Source organism: Camponotus floridanus, unplaced genomic scaffold (assembly GCF_003227725.1).
Source record: "Camponotus floridanus strain SB8 unplaced genomic scaffold, Cflo_v7.5 scaffold18, whole genome shotgun sequence".
NCBI classification, from domain to species: domain Eukaryota; kingdom Metazoa; phylum Arthropoda; class Insecta; order Hymenoptera; family Formicidae; genus Camponotus; species Camponotus floridanus.
In genome coordinates, this window is record NW_020229303.1 from 572,518 (window position 1) to 589,724 (window position 17,207).

At 36.7% G+C, this 17,207-nt stretch overlaps 3 protein-coding genes across 10 annotated transcripts in view; all 3 read left to right on the forward strand.

The window, feature by feature from the left end:
* Positions 1 to 3,719, forward strand: part of LOC105255483 (putative polypeptide N-acetylgalactosaminyltransferase 9) — a 195,327-nt gene extending 191,608 nt beyond the window's left edge. For all 4 annotated transcript variants that reach the window (XM_011264780.3, XM_011264782.3, XM_025407548.1 and 1 more), the window contains 2 exons: positions 2,625 to 2,753; positions 2,861 to 3,719. In XM_011264780.3, coding sequence (XP_011263082.2) covers positions 2,625 to 2,753; positions 2,861 to 3,001 — 270 coding nt within the window. In that variant the 3' untranslated portion in view covers positions 3,002 to 3,719. The remainder of the gene's footprint in view (positions 1 to 2,624; positions 2,754 to 2,860) is intronic.
* A 4,759-nt stretch (positions 3,720 to 8,478) lies between these two features.
* Positions 8,479 to 14,200, forward strand: LOC105255481 (serine-enriched protein). Of its 5 annotated transcripts, none has more exons than XM_025407552.1 (10): positions 8,479 to 8,772; positions 9,137 to 9,244; positions 10,616 to 10,815; positions 10,893 to 11,028; positions 11,675 to 11,713; positions 12,676 to 12,793; positions 13,046 to 13,221; positions 13,466 to 13,597; positions 13,680 to 13,862; positions 13,993 to 14,155. In XM_025407552.1, the coding sequence occupies exons 3-10, from the start codon at positions 10,622 to 10,624 to the stop codon at positions 14,035 to 14,037; spliced, it is 1,023 nt and encodes a 340-aa protein (XP_025263337.1). In that variant the 5' UTR covers positions 8,479 to 8,772; positions 9,137 to 9,244; positions 10,616 to 10,621; the 3' UTR covers positions 14,038 to 14,155. The 5 variants fall into 5 exon arrangements, with proteins under 5 accessions (XP_025263337.1, XP_025263334.1, XP_025263335.1 ...); XM_025407549.1 differs by having other exon boundaries at positions 8,482 to 8,772; positions 13,989 to 14,200; XM_011264778.3 differs by having other exon boundaries at positions 8,483 to 8,772; positions 13,046 to 13,203; positions 13,989 to 14,200.
* Positions 14,201 to 14,221: 21 nt separating this feature from the next.
* Positions 14,222 to 15,439, forward strand: LOC105255482 (UPF0746 protein DDB_G0281095). Its single transcript, XM_011264779.2, has one exon. It carries the CDS (start codon positions 14,250 to 14,252, stop codon positions 15,051 to 15,053), a length of 804 nt encoding a protein of 267 aa, XP_011263081.1. The 5' UTR covers positions 14,222 to 14,249; the 3' UTR covers positions 15,054 to 15,439.
* Positions 15,440 to 17,207: the final 1,768 nt, after the last annotated feature.

Here is a 17,207-nt window from a genome sequence, read left to right on the forward strand (position 1 = left end):
AAATCTTTCGTGGCTTTTCTAACCGGTTGACGGATGGGTGACAGATGCATCTGGTCTAACTTATGGCTTTGGAGTCGAAAGATACAATGCGACTCGTACGAAGGTAGATTCCCGGAACACCTGTGCGCTCGCGTGCACGCTAACTCGCCACTAATCGCCCTGCGTCTCGACGCGATTAGTAGCCTCGCTAATCTGGTGCAGGTGCCCATCAATCCATGTCCCTACTACCTCTCGGTGCGATGACCTCGATCGCTGCCTTTTGGCACGGCTATTCACGGATTTTCGTTATATCTTACGTTGATACAGTGTAAGATCGAGTTTTATTTCATCATCGATTTTTTTTCTCGGCCTTCCATGATTCAAGAATCAAGAAAGGAGAACAGGCTGTAAATATTTCAAACGCTTCGTCCTCCTTATATTTTATGGTATAATTTTACCTTAAGAAAATAATGTATGCAAAAAGGCTGGTAGTAGTAATTATTTTCGCATTTCTTTTAATTGCATTAATAATAAGAGCGACATTTACATTGAAAATAACAGCAACTTCGAGCTTACACTCGACTTTATCTTATTTCTTGCACTCATCGGTCGGTCACCGCGTGGTCTATCATTAAAGCCCGCATGAAATAGAGAACGTACACACAGATTGGTCCCGTGATTCGCGCGCACACACACGCATGCACCTGTGGAAACGCCGACATTTAACAAGCGTGGCAACCGGTTTTGGACAACCAAAAACACAATCGGCCGGAGCTTGCTTAGCCTGGTAAAGCGCTGCTTTAATTTAGCTGTTGGTCCTCGCAATTAAGCCGCGGTTTCACGGCAATTACACCTTCGATCGTCGTCACCCGCGTGACGCTGATAAAGTCGCAACCCCCGCGTATCGCGTTAGGGTGCCATCGATGGGGACGCGCAATGATCCGGGATCAGTTGCGATCGCGAATGATGGAAGACGAATAATCGTATCATCGGATGGGAGGCGAGTGCATCGCGCGAGATAGCCGAGTTGCGGTCGCCGAATGGTCGGTTTATGGCGGCTCGAACGCGTATCTGGACTACTACGCGCGTGTACAGAATTATCATCGGCTTTATGTGCGCTCGGGAATCACGATATAAACATCGCGTCGTGTCACGCCGTAATTACGAGGTCCGCGATCGTCCACCATGCACACACACAGACTAAACTGATGCATGCGTTTTTCAAATTCCAATTTAACTGATGACTATTTTGCCGTTTATTCATTCTACTGCATTTTTTTTTTACTTTATTTTTTTTTGCAGCACAAAAATAGCGCATTTGTAGAGATAAGCATGCGATTTACAACAAGACAAGTGTGTGTGTGTGTGTGTTTCGAATGTATGACATGTGTATCATATTTGTATCATACTACAGACGGCGCAATATAACACGCTCTGATTTGAGAATTTCAGGCAGAATGGAACGCGGGTCGTGCATGGCTAACGATGCTTGATGATGCATGTGTGCGGTGAATGCTTGCTTCTCGTTATCCCGTGTCCACTATCCCTAATTATACTTGTAAAGCACTTGAAAACAACTATATTCGACTCGATGGTTCTGACAGCCGCAGTCCCAATTCATAGTCCGCGGCCGCTTGCCGCTATTAAATTAGTGATAATTACGACCGCGAATATATGCAGATCTGTAACGAACTGTCGCTCCCCGTTCATTCACACATACGCGTTGCATTATCCCTATCTCTTGTTAGCTCTAATGTTTTCTTTTTCTTCAATTGTCCTCCGAAATAAACTCTCGCGTCTCGTCAACCTGTAAATTCGCGCCCTTTGAATCTCGCTTCGACGATCCGCGAAACGGAGTCGCTTAAAATTTCAAGGGTCAGTCGCCTTTATGGGAGAGGAGGGGATCGACACGCCGCGGTTCGCTGTCAGTTCCACGCGGCTGGAATTGCACAAACAGCGAGCGGCGAGCGGTCAGATGAGTGTAATTTCGAGGACCACTGGATTCGATTATCGGCCGTTCATTATGGTCCGGGCTCGCTTTGACGCGTCCTCCGACTTCGCGCGAGCCTAGACCGACGCGGCGCATCGCCCGCGGTAAATAACTGTTAACCGCACACACACACCCGTGACACATTATTTTACGTGCCGGGCGTGCAAATTGATCCGCTTGTCCTGTAACACCGCGAAAATCCGCGTTTACCCGGAGCCGCCGCGCGCGATAATAATCTCCCTCGCGAGAACATGACGCTTATTTTCGCGCGCCGCAAACACACAATGCGATGAGATTATAAACGCAGATCCCGATAATTTCACGGTGTTTTGCGTTCCCGCGGTTTACGCGTCGCGGATATTGCCGCTATTGTAAATATCGTTGTTTCCGAGGTAAATAGATTCGCAATAATGCGAGCGCGCACGCTTTGTAAAAAAAATGTATTATCGAGAGGAATTTATTAAAAACCGCTCACTCTTTTGTTAAACTCACTTTTGCTCGTATAATAGTCAAATGCTCCCGTACATATCAATTTCATTAAAGGCAAACTTTTGCGCAATATTGTTATTTTAACGGCGTATGCCAGAATCATCGAATAGGCAGGCCTATAAATGTCAAAATTCGAGGATATTAATAGAGGCTGTTTGTTTTGCAGTACTGGATGCTCAGCAAGACGGGTGAAATCCGTCGAGATGAATCGTGCCTGGACTACAGCGGTAGCGACGTAATTCTCTATCCTTGCCACGGCAGTAAAGGGAATCAACAGTGGATCTACAGTCCTCAGGTAATGGATTGTCTTCGATTCTTTTGTAAAATTAATTCTTTCGAGTGGTTCTTTCAAACTGCTCCTCGGAAGAAACTTCAATCGACTTTCTGATTCCATTTTTCCAGACTAATCACATCAGGCATGGCAGCAGCGACAAGTGTCTGGCGATCACGGAGAGCAAACAGCAACTGGTGATGGAAGAATGCTCACCCAATGCACCGAGACAGAGATGGTCCTTCGAGAATTACGACCCGTCGAAGCTGTGATACCACGCCTTCTCGCGCCGTCATTCGCACAACAATCTCGGTCAGATCGCCGGATCTTGGCTGCCAGGGAAACGATATTCGATCGCCAAGACTCGCTTCGGCAGATAAATATCTCGCAATTCCGAAATATCAAGAATTTTCCTACAAAACCATTCCAGAAGGATCGAGGCAAGCTCCACGCGATTACTTTATGCTCGTCGAGAAACAATTGGGCGAAATGATTCGTCTGTCATTTCATCGGCGAGATCAAACGTGTGGGGAACGAAGCGGAAGAGGATCGCGCAACGAAATATTTGCGAGGACGATATACTTAGAAAATTTTTTACTCAAGAAATTGCATTTAATTAGAATAACTTCTGAGAGCCACGTGATGTTTTACTTGAGTTCTAGTTGCCCTAAGTATTGCGAAAAATTGGCTCAGATAGGATCACGAACGAACGTGATGGTATCGACCTTCGAATAGCTCTCGATCGTCACTTTCGTTCGCTGATCGTTCGCGCTTCCACGAGTATCAAGGAAGCGAGGTGCCATCGCAGGAACGTATCGATATATTCTTGCGAATCGTCGATTGTCCGTCGAGATGACGAGTTAAGAGATTATATGTGAACACATTTTTTTTCTCTTTATGTTATAATCAGAATCCAGATCTCGGTGCCGTTTTCTTCACGCCAGTCTAATGTAGCAAAGAGGGCATCGCACACATAATATATGATTATATATATATATATAATAAAATATATATATGTTTATATATATAATTTATATATTATGTATAACATTAAGTAAACATATATTTCTATATTAATTTATATATATATGTATATAATATGTGTATTTGTATTCTACGGTATCCTCTTTGCTACGTGAGACTGGGACGACATAGTATTGCTTTTCGCGATGCGCTTGGAGTGAGAAAAATGACACCGAGATTCGGATTCTAGCTATACAATTTCCAAGAACAAACTCCAAAATGTCTTCAATAAGTCTGAACAAATGCATGATTATCTTTTAGAAAGCATCAAGTGCCAAATTTAAAATATTCTCATTGTAAGCTTATTCTAACTCTAGTGGCAAACTCTCCGGCACGATTAACGAGTACGTTAAAGAAAACCTGTAATCGCGTGCGCTGAATGATTTGAGGAGATCGTAGACGATATTTGCGCACTTATACCTTTGTATTAACTCAAAGTGCCATGTGCGAGTTTGAAAGAAAAATGCGATAGGAATTATAACTCTCTTAACGCAAGCTGCGTTAAAATAACTGGATTTGTTCTCACGCAACGGCTCACAAAATATTCCGCAATTAGAAATGGTTTATTTTTAATTTTAACGTATTTCTTTTTATTTATTTTATTTATACTCGAGGAATTTTTAAGATAGTAGTTATTCGTATCTATTATCATAGAAACGACAAATCTTTATGTTTTATCCACTTTATCGCAAAAAACGTATACGATAATTTCGATCAATCATTAACCTTATTTCACACATTAAACTAGGTTTTAAATGTATATCATATTGCGTCATATTGCGTCAATCGACGATTCGATGATCCGCGATGGCATTCGTTGATCGCTCAATGTAGTCTCTTTCTTATTTTACACTCTTTTCGGATATAAAGTTTGCATTCCAGAACCGTCGAAAGGATAAAAGACGGCGACGTTTGGCGGAAAAAGAAAAGCATTTTTTTCTTAGTTTTTAATTTAGATATTTGTAAGTAATTTTAAAGAAAGAGCGCAGAGAGGAAAAGGAGAGACGAAACATTCCGAAGACGCAGGCAAATTGTTTCATCCTGTTTGTACATTCGTGTAAGATATGGTGTCTTGATGCCAGTTCAGGATATAAGTACTGCCTAAGTAAATGGAAGGAAGTGTTCTCTAAATGTGTGAATATGTATGAACTATTGATCCGTAAACTTCTCTTATCTTCGCTTTCGCTGACGCGAATGATTCGTGATTACGCAACAGCGATTAATTGAATGTGTAAAATCTGCTAATGAATACTTCACTTATACTTTTATAAAGACCAATGAGTTTTTTTTTAATTATAATTTCAACTACATATCACGAATGGGAGTCGACGTAAAAGAATACACAATTTTCTTATATTAAAAAATTATAATTATTAACAAGTCTTTATACTTGTTAATACAGTTTAATTACTGGCAAATTTACATAATGTTTTCCTGAAAAATATTTATTATTTATGTCTGGGGTAGTTTGACAATTTTATCGACACATTTTCAGGTATTTTAGTTTAAGATACAACAAAAATGATTTTTGCGTGCCAACAAAATCGTAGATATCGTTACATATCTAGAAATACATATGGCAATTGTCGACGATTTTTATTATTTTGAAATAATTTGCGTCATTCGTAATTTTTCTACGAATTTCGTGATTAATGCAATTTTATACATATCTCTTTCTTCTTCGTTAAACTTTGTAAAAAAATATATATTTAATACTTCTTAAAGAAAGAAGGAAGAAAAAAAAATGGCAAACAAAATTTAAATATTATATATTATTTAAATATTATACATCTTTTTTAAGAAGAAAATTAGAAAAAAAGTTAAAACGTACATATTCTATTAAAATCAGCCAAATGAGATGTTTAGAAATCGCAACGAAAATGGGAAATTGCGGTTTGCACTTTTCATGGACAAAATAAAACTGCGTCGCGTTCAAATTTGCGATTTCGCGTGCAATTAGTGAATGTGTGAATGCGTTAACATATGTTTAATTACGTAAAAAAACTCCATAGAAAAAGAGAAAAAAGAAGATAAAGAGAAAAGAAAAGAGAGAGAGAGGGAGAAAGAGAGAAGCTGCGAGTCTGCGCTAGTACGCTCGTGTACGAATGTGTGCTTAATTAGATACGACTAACTAGCGGTTTTCATCTTAGGGCTAATCAAGTTTCTCGAAACCGCAATTTTTGCCAATGCGAGACACAAAACACGTTGAATAGCTTAGGAAGTGTGGATTGTACGTTGCGGATAATCTCGGGAAGGGAATCCGCTTTTCGCGATTATCAGTCTTGATGACCGACGCGAGCAGATTAATCGCGAGTGTAAATCGACGAAGTTTATACAGATTCTATATATGACATTTTCTACGTTTGGTAAGGACGTTGCATATCGTAAGAGGATGGAAAATGAGATTGATAGTAATAAAAAACGCGATCAATGCCGGAACAACGTTTTCCGCGCACAGCGCTCGTCGCGCGTTTAATTAATGTAATATCGAACGTGCCTTATTTCGTGTATATATAAATATTACTATATCATTATATATATACATTACTACAAACCTCTATCATAACGTGCAAGTATTTGTGTTGAATAAATCGATGTTGTTTTATGTTACTGATAGTCTTCAAATAGCTCCCTCTGCCCTTCGTATCTTATTCTGTTATTTTTAATATCGTAAATTAAGATTCATACGTATTTTTACCATACGTATCAACGAGAAATCTCTTTGTACTTATAACCGTGAACATATGTAAAGCGATATATTTCCGAGAGGAGCATAAATATGAGTTTTCCATAAAGGAACTGTTCCGAGGGACGTTGTGTGGAAATAGGACGTGGCACACTTTCAGTTAGCCCTGACCCAATTCCAGCCACGAGTTCCGCTGTTTCGAGGAGCAAGGTAAACGGCGGTCTCCCAAGGATCAATAATGACGCCGGAAAAATCTCATGACGGAATGGCGGGAGGTGTTATCTTCGTATTTGGCGATTGGCTTGAAACTGGGAGCGGCAACATAAATTACAGCTACATGCTTTGCATCTTCGTCCGACACGGGAAAGCTTTCTGTGTTAATGATGTTCCTGCTTATTACGACCAACTGCTCCTATCTATCGAACCGTTCGCCAATTATCGAGGGGTTGCTACGTAAACGAGAATGAAATCGTTCGTTATTCTCGCGCAGGCGTCGTCGTCGCCGCATCTCGCTGTCCGAGAGACTCCACTCGAATAAAAGGGGATGAAAAGTCCTGCGAGGGTCGCTTCGGCGCAATTCGAAGCTTGGGTGTATTTTGAATTACGTTTAAGAATGGTTTGATCTTTGTTAATATCATTCATGTGTATTTATGAAAAAAAAATGAATAATAAGGCTTAATAGATTTTTTAGAAAAAAACCTAAAATATTTTTTAATTAATATTTAATAATACATGAAAATGTGTAAATTAAATATTTCCAATTAAAATTTAAGTAAGGGAAAATAATAGGCTTTTAATTATATACTAACGGGACAACACACTCTAAAATTTTTAAATTAAAATTGTATAAAACAATTATAAATATAAAATCTAAAACAATTGAACTATATAAAAATTAATATATAATAGCGATAAATCCTTACTTGAGGCAGCAACTGTAATAATTAATTTGTTTTATATTTAATTATATTTATATTTAATTTTTATTGTTATTTGATTTATCAATAATATTAATAATATCTTTATATTAGAGCCTAATTAATTCACTTACATATGCTTTACATTGCAATACTTTTGTAAATATCTAAGAATATTTATAAATATAATTATGTGTATTCAAATGATATCGCAGTCGTATGATTTTCTTCGCGTTTTTAAATCGCGTTACAACTTGTTGCGATGCCGAGTCATATTGATTAAGAGAAAAAGATAGCAGAATCTCTTAAAGAGATAGACGGAAGATTTTTCACCGGCATGAATGACTTTACAGTGCCAGATTTTGAGCTTGACCCGGATTCATCGCAGTAAAGTTCACGTTACCTTCGCTTTCATTGCTCGCTTATGAATTGTTAATAATAATATTTAATGTATTTCCACGATATCTAAAATATTAATATCTGAAAAATAGACGACCTGAAAAATTCTTGGAGAAGAATAAAATGATATAATAATTTTTTTCAGAGATATTTTGAATTTTTTACGTATCTAAAATATATTATTTACATCTATTTCTGATGAACACTATCCGAAATTTTATTTTCTACAAAAAAAATCCCCACTAAAAGACAATTACAAAATCTAAAGAAAAATTAAAATCGTAAGACTGTGCATAAAAACCTCTCATGTAGGTGACATAAATATATACAATTATATAATATATAATAGTGTAATATGTATACAAGATACATATTATTAACTTCCACGTGCTATTAGCATTCCATGAGAAGAAAAATTCAACAAGATCAAAATTCCTAAAATTTACATGCACATAACTATACAATTTAAATATAATTTCAAATGCATTGTTACAAGTTGAAAAGAATGGCACGAATAAATTGAAAATATACCAAATGTACAAATAGTACAAACAGTACAAAGCGATATCTGATCAATCGCTCGGCCCAAGGATATCCATCTCGCTTGACACTATCCTGTTCGGTCGAGGGAAGGTTCTCCGGGTCGAGCCGGCGTAGAAGCGGGCGTCGTCGGCACCCCAACATGACGCAGGCGCCGCGATGCCACCCCCGCCTCGTCGACAGGAAGTTCTGCATCTGTTCGGCTCTTTGCTCGTCTGGAGACTTCGCCCTGTTCTCTCTCTCATCGTATACCCATTCACGAATCCAACCTCCGACGCGTCCAGACCTCCTCGAATCGAGCACGAAGACGACAGCCGGAACTGACGTTCGTGTACATCGTCTCCTACGAGCCAAATCGTTTCCCTTCCGCGACAAAGTGGTAGCTTTCATTCCGAGGAGCTTTATTCCGCGCGCTGGGAAGCCCCGCGATCAATCCCACGACGTCGATTGCCCCAAGCTCGATACGGCAGATCTCTAGGTATTTGCATCACGATCTTAAAATATCTTCCGATAAATAAATTCCGATGTAATTTTTATTAATTTTTATTTGAAATTATCTTGATATTATTCAGCAAATTGATACTCGATTATCTTTACATTTTTAATTTTTGAAAACACAACATTCACAGTTTTGCTTCCCAGTTTACGAGAAATTATATCGCGGTATATTTGCAATTAACGTGTTATAAATATTGACAGAGAAAACATCTTCAGCTCTTTTTTTTTATAATGATGTAGTATTAAATGATATTAAATGATTAATTTATTTTTGCTACGAGAGTTTTGTAACTTTTACATTAGCGACTAATTTCTCCTTTTTTTTCCCTGCGTATTCGATTCAGCTAACGATCGACCGATTTTAACAACAATATTCGAGAAGTGAGTTAAAAGTGTTTTTTCGGGGCAAAAGCAGCCCGGCAAGCGAAGAGGCTCCGGGACCAAAGCAACAGGTAACATACACTTTGCTTTATGTTATTCGGAGCACTTTTCCTATTTACTTTTTCTTGAACATTCGTTGCTATTTTCTTTCCGTCATTCTCTATTACTTACATAATTATTTGAAATTATTAATTTAATTGTTATTAAGTAAAATAATTTAATAATTATAGATAATTAGATTAATTAAATATTAATTTATATAAGATATCTTTCTCGATATAAAAAGAATTAATTCTGATATTATTAAGCAATGTAACAAAGTGCTTATATTCATATTTTTTTTAATAAATAATAATTCTTTGAGATAGATTTAATATCACAAAAAATGTATAAATATAATATATTAAGAAAATAAAATTGAAGAAAAGAGAAAGCAATATAAAAAAGTATATATTTAATATACTACGTAAAAATATATATATTTAATATATTATGTATAAATAAGTCTGTTTTCCAGACATGTTTTTGCAAACGTTCATTATTTGTTTCATTGTTCGATCAATCGTTTGAAAGATGACGACAATAGATAACAATTAGGTGCAAAGTATTATTGATAGAATTGACACATTGGATCGAAGCATATGCACACATTATATTTCTAAACGAACTGATAACGAACTTTTCTCTTATCAAGTGAACTAACTACGCAAATAATAATCACGTTATATAAGGCACAGTATATCTTATCATCAAGAAAAACTTTATCGATACGTTTCACGAATTCTTTCTTGATAAAAATGCTATGTTGTACAACTTCAACAAAAAATTTTTAATATAAGAATTTATTAATAGCATATACAAAATATAAAAAAAATCTTACACACATTACAATCAACGTACATTAAATGTCTTGAAAATAATATATTTAAATTAGATTATTTCATAAAGGTGGAAAGTAAATAAAGCAAAATAAAAAGATTGCTGTTTTGAATAATAATTTATGGATGAAGGCGTCATTTTTTACGCATTCCCCTCATATGTAATATATTAAAAGGCCATGGTATTTTTATCGAAGCCTGCGCACTACCCTTGTGTACATAATAATTATTGAATAAATTTTTCGCTTATAAACGTTATTTTATATCGGATAAATAAATGTAAATGCTAATACTTATCGTAATAAAAATAATTTTTATATGATAAATAATATATATATATATATATATATATATATAATGCAGAATTAAAAATAACTTTTTATATGATAAATAATACATATATAATGCAGAATTAAAGTTAAATATTATTATATTATATTAAATTAAAAAATGTTATTACATTATATTATATAAATTATTATATTGTATTATATTAAGTTAAATGATTAAAGTTGAATAATTGGCAAGAATTTTTATTCATCTTCTTTCTGAAAAAAAAACTAGGAAGATATGGGCCCGATGCCGGAGGCTTCAGGATCAGGAGTGGCCGACGAGGATTACTCGACTTTCGAGAATAAAACCGGCCTGGCCGATGATATGAAGTTCTTGGCGAGTATGCCAGAACTTTGCGACGTAACATTTCTTGTCGGCGATACGAGGGAGCCCGTTTGCGCCGTGAAGGCTGTGCTTGCGGCCAGAAGCAGGTTTGTAAGGAATAGTTTTGAATTGATATACGAGAACGATGACGAGTAATAGTGATTTTCTGCTATAATTTCTGCAGAGTCTTTCACAAAATGTTATATCAAACTCCGAGTCCACAACGTAAAAAGGAACCGCCGGCGCGAGAAAACAAGATTCGACTTTTCCTCAAGCGTAGCTCCGAGCCATTACTGAATTTACAGAACGCGGCACAGCAGGTACTTAACAGAGAAGATAATGCATAATTTTTTCACTTATAATCTGATTGCGTTATAGCAACGCAATTGTAATGTATTTCATAAGACAAAGAAAAGATAGGTCTTCTTTTAAATTCCATTTAAATCTTTTTTAATGTTTTATATATAAATATATATGTATATATTTATATATATTTATTTTTATTGAATAATTTTTTTTCTTTCTTAAAATCAGTATGCGTGTATATAACTGCAAAGTTCAGGAGATTATAGTCGTTTTGTAAATAACACATGCATATAATAAATATGAACAATTTTTTCGATATGACAGGCAAACACGTGTAATGTACAAGGCGCCCCAATAATTATTTATATTAACTGTATTTGTTTTGAGTTTATGAATTTTAATTTAATGAAAATTTATTGCTTTCTCTTAATTTAATGAAAATTACTTCTCTCTAAATTCTGATGATCTATTAATTAATATATAATATATAATATAATTATTCACGTCTCTCTCAATTATTAAAATTTAAATATACTTTAGTAAAGCGATAATTCCTCCGCTTCTTTTTTGGGAACACTTTGCATATTTATCGTGGCCAATCAATCGAAAATTAATTATCAGGATAGAAATAGTAAGCGTGCATTTGTATGTGTCGTGTAGCGGTCAGGGTTCACGCAGCAACTGGCCCCCATTCAAGAGGTACTTTGAACGTCACTTTTACGTATAATTTTACACTGATCGAAATCCTATTCAATTTTCCTACGTCATTTCCCGTCTCATCTCTAATCTACGCCATCGATGTCTCTATATCTCGCCCTCTTTATTTTTCAACTGCAATTTTCTGCTCACTGCATTTTGTAATCACAATTCTATCTCCATAATTCGAACTCCGTAATTTTGTATTCGTTGATACTCTTTAGAAACTAATAGAGGAGACTATTTGAGATTTGTTGACAAATCAATGTTTGCCAGCTTGACTTTCTACTTAATGGAACACTCTTTCCCATTTCCGTTGCTCTTTTACGCGTCAAAGAGCGACACAATCATCAAGAGTGCTCGAATATCTGATAAAATTCACACGATTATGATTAAATACGTTAATTCTGTACTTTGGACTTTTGCATGAACGATTAAATTGTATTATTGTAATCACCAAATCCACTGTAGTTGTAGATTGGCACGATTACAGTATTCACTATGTTCACATATATTGGCGATAATTCACTTTTATAAATCAACCAAGTGAACGAATCGTGAGTGTTAGAAATATTATTGCATAGATTTTGGATTTTGGATTATAATTTTCAGCATTGTGAACAAAGAGATAGAGATAGATAATATATCTTTATATAAAAAATTACAATTAATAATACACCTACCTAAATATGTTCGCTGGTTCGATCAGTTGGACGATAATACACTTTTACTTATCTTATTAATGTTAAATGCACAGTAGTTGTGGCACCAAAATTAATTTTGCGAAAATATTATATAATGTCTCCTCGCTATAATATCTCACCTCTCACTATATAATTAGTAAATTTGATTTACTATTATCAATCCTTACGAAATTCCATGCAAGTTGCTTAGCACGGGATTTAAGCTTCTCAACCTTTCTTATTTCTTCATTTAGGTATTTGCATTTTATTTTTGTATCGTAGCCACAATCGAATCAGCATCACACGCTGATTATCGAGGAATTCGAGCCCGATGTCTTCCGGCAACTGATCGAGTACATTCACACGGGATGTGTGACATTACAGCCTAGGACTTTGCTTGGTAATCAATTCATTATTATAGTAAGCCTGACAAGCCAATTAGAATGTCTATTATTTGCCGCATAGAGATTAATCATTATTGACTATTTCTTATCATTGTATCTTATCCGATATTTGCGATCTAAATACTTGAGAAAAAGTGGAAGTTTGTAAAAGATAACCTTATATACTAAAAAGAGATACGCCGAGTATTTTATCTTCGAAATTGATCAGTGATTTATAAACGATATATGATAATAATTTATGTCCGCAGGTGTTATGAATGCCGCCGATTATTACGGATTGGAGGAGCTTAAACAAGCCTGTCATGGTTTCATTCAATACTGTATAACCGTCGATACGGTCTGCGCTTTATTAGCATCGGCAGAGCGCTATATTCAGTATAAATGCACGAAATCTTTGGTGCAAAGGGTAAATTTGCCCACAATCGTAAATATTTTCAATATATTATAAATTTTAAGTATCGAATTTAAGTGTCTTATAAAAGTGTCTTATAAATTAATACATAAGTATATTTCTTAATAATTTTAAAATTCTACAACATATATATATGTATGTAGAAAAAAATTAAAAGTTTGTAAAAAGAATTCAGAAATAATTCTAATCTTAATTTGTTATTATTTATATGTATATTCAGCATATATTACTGTATATTATTGTGGATCTCACGCAGGTGCTGGAATTTGTCGATGAACACGGCAACGAAGTGTTGAATCTGGGGTCCTTCACATTACTGCCGCAACACGTTGTCCGATTGATACTTGCCAGAGAAGAACTACGTGCAGATGAATTTACGAAATTTCAAGTAAATAAATAACACAATGACGTCATTTTATATCAATCTACTCGCAGAATATTTCGCCAAAACTATTCAACTTCATTTTCAGGCAGCGCTAATGTGGAGTAAAAAGTATTGCGACAACAATCAAAATACGCCGTTGAAAGACGTGATAGGTAACTTTATCGAGTACATCCAGTTTCACAAGATCCCGGCTACCGTACTGATGCAGGAGGTGAATCCGTTGGGACTGGTGCCTCCGGAAATCATCATGAACGCATTGGCTTATCAGGTGCGCGTTGCTTTTCCATATATTTCGTTTTAAATTAAAAAAAAAGATTTTTTACTTTAATTAACTCGTTATAAGGACTCTGGACTTGCGATGCGATCGGTTTCTTTATGAGGGAATTTGTTGCAGGCAGACCCAACCAGTGTCGACCCCAGGAAACTCTCCCCCCACAGAGTGAGAAGGCAGGGTCGCAGTATGTCGGTCCAATCGTCGCTGGATCCGTACGGCAGCAACACGACCTTGAGCTCGAGCGGCTCCGACGCCGGATCGGATCAAAAACAGCATTCTGGTAGCAACTAACCTCTGGCCACGGCCGCATTAATCGCGGCCGTTTCGGACGAGCCTCGACGAAACGAGGATATTTCCGGCCCCGACGAAGGAGCGGCGCCGATGGACGATATTGTCGCACGGGGAAAAGAGCAAAAGGAGTCGCAGCTTCAGGTCCAGGTACAGGTGGAGCAAGAGCCACGGTCGCAAGAGTCGCAGCAGGAACAAAAGCAGGAAGATGCGCAGTTACAACGAAAAGAGCCGGGTCATCTACAGCAGCAGGTACGCCAGAAAATAGAGAAGGACAGGGAACAACGAAAGCTTCAACAAGAACAACAGCAATTGCAGCGTAAACTGGAACAGGAAGAGCAAAAATTGCGACAAAAGATGGAACACGAGGAGCAGCAATTGCAATGTAAACTCGAACGAGACGAGAAGGCGTTGCAGCAAAAGCTGGAGCAAGAAGAGCAGCAGTTGCAAAAGAAACTGGAAGAAGAGGAGCACAAATTACGAGACAAATTCGAAAAGGAACAAGAGACGCAACAGGTTACGCAGCCGAAGAAAGAGGAGCAACAAGTACCATCGAAAGATGAAGAGCGTCAAAAGGAGGATGAGAAGCAGTCGCGACAGAAAGATAAACCATCGCAGCCGCTGGAAGACAGCGAGCAAGAGCGACTGCGTAAACAGGAAGAGGAAGCGCAGCCCGTAGAGAAGATGCGTCAGGAACCGCTCGCGGAGCAGAAGATAGAGACGCAAGATGATGAAAAGATGCAACGACGAAAGGAGGAATCGCAACAACAGCAACCGCAGCAGGAGCAGCCGGGGGTTCGATCGCTCGAGGCGGTGGGTGGACTTTACATCAGGATAGTGCTCAGGCACGAAGGCCGTAGGAATCTCGTCTGGCTGTACAAAACGCACATATTCTAAATTCCGATGATTCGTTTCGTCGCTTTCGTCTGAATGTTCGAACGACCTCGCGTCTACACGGCTCTACGATTTCTCCATCCATGTTGAAAGATATCGAGGCGCGTCCGCGTCCTGCGCGGAATTATCTTTTATGTCTTAAGGAAGTATCGTTAATCCTCGAGTATTTTTAACGGCGCAGAAACGACGTGCGCATATTCAGCTGCTTCTCGATTTCGAAGGCGAGAGAAGTTTCAACAGTGTTATCCGGTGTCGCGTTTCGACCGTGGAGATGAGCTATTTCCAGATATGTCACGAATCGAGAGATTCCACTAGGCTCGATTGATCCCATGGTCGTGGGAATGACAGTCATGACAATCGCGCTCGTGTTATTGTTGCAGGGAAAAAAATATATATATCTGTTAAACGTAAAATATGTGCAAAAACGTAAATATGTGTGCAATGTACACGAAAATGCATCCGTCGCTTCGTTCGTTACGCTTTCTCTATCGTTGACAGGCACTTGATAGTATCGTTCAATCAAACGGATGCATCATAATTAATCGAAGCGAATACACGATTAATCGAATGAGATGTGTGCGTCTGGAGATGTATTAATTTATTATTTATATGCTTTTACATCCCTTTACGTATCATTTATTTTATGCAATTATGTTACTTTTTGTCTCCAATTTGTCAGGAACTATACAAACTGTCATTAATCTCGTGCTAAACTTTTCATTAATATTTCTTAGTGAATTCTTATTCTATTTAACATTTTTATTATTAATCAACGAAACCACATTATTGTCGAACTTTTCGCTAGGACATATTCAAAATGTGGTTACAATAACAATCTCAGAGAAATGCTACTTACGCTTGTTAAAACTAGATCTGATACTACGTAGCCAAAAGATGCGGAATAAATTCCGTGTCATTTCTGGACAACGTGGACGGCGATCTGACACTAACGAATGAGAACTTGAGAGCTTGATGTTGCCGTAGACGCTTTCCTAAACACACATTAGTACTCGACTCTAGTAAGAAATTCATTTTTTCAATTGCACTATCAATAATCAGAAATCGGAGATCGTAGCAAAGCTATGATCCGGATAAACAACAGAAGTCTGAATACTTGCCAGATAAATTTCGCTAAAACGAATGCTATTGCCGTAGTGTTTAACTAGATGTAATTGCATGCGATACTATATACAATAAGTTATATTTCAGTCCGTTGTAAATAAAGGAAACACATTAAAGATTTATTATTTACACGCGTACACGTGTATTCTTGATAAAGACGTTTGAAAATCAGTCGTCAGGTAGAGAGATATAAAGGCACTTTCAGTTTGGAACAAAGTTTAATACAGAACACATAGATCGAAACGCTAGACGTCAACAGCAGTTGAGTGTAAAACATTAAACGCAGCTGTGTTTGTCACTATTGGTAATGTTATATTACTGTCGCATATTCGCAGCTTGATTGCGTAGGTGTCAACGACATGTTTATGAGTGTGGGACACATTTATCTGTCTATACCATTGTCTGTTTGTGCGCAGCGATATTTCTATTGTTTTATACGTAAGATATATATGTAAAAAAATATATATATATAATATCGTTGACCTAATAGCGTGAATCATTATAATATTAATCAATAATGCAATCGAGTTAAATGTAACACGGAGCATTAAACATTATTTTCGCTCGTTTAAGATGACTTCAATTAATTAACATGTTCACTGTCACCGACGCGCAGGCGCGTCCAAATATTTTGCGTTTGTTATACTACTTGTACCGACACTTTTAAACACCCAAAATTTTATACATCCTGTCGCGATGACTATATCTTACTAAAATCACTTTTTAAGAAAACTAAAATAAAATGTTTCTGGCGAAAATAAACGGAATAATTAGTGATAGTAAACGTGTTAATGGTTTCTTTATTTAATTTGCGATTTCGATAATCATACCGGTTTATGTCATGTTTAGCAAATTCAATATTATCTTCGCTAACCTTCCATATCTATCTTTATTTTATAATAATAACGCACACATAAAAGAAAATTTCTTCGTTTAATTTGTTACAGTTTAACATGTAATATTGTATATTGTAATTTTAGTTTAAATCCTATATATTAATTAAGAAATAATATATTTAGTCTAATTTTGTATACA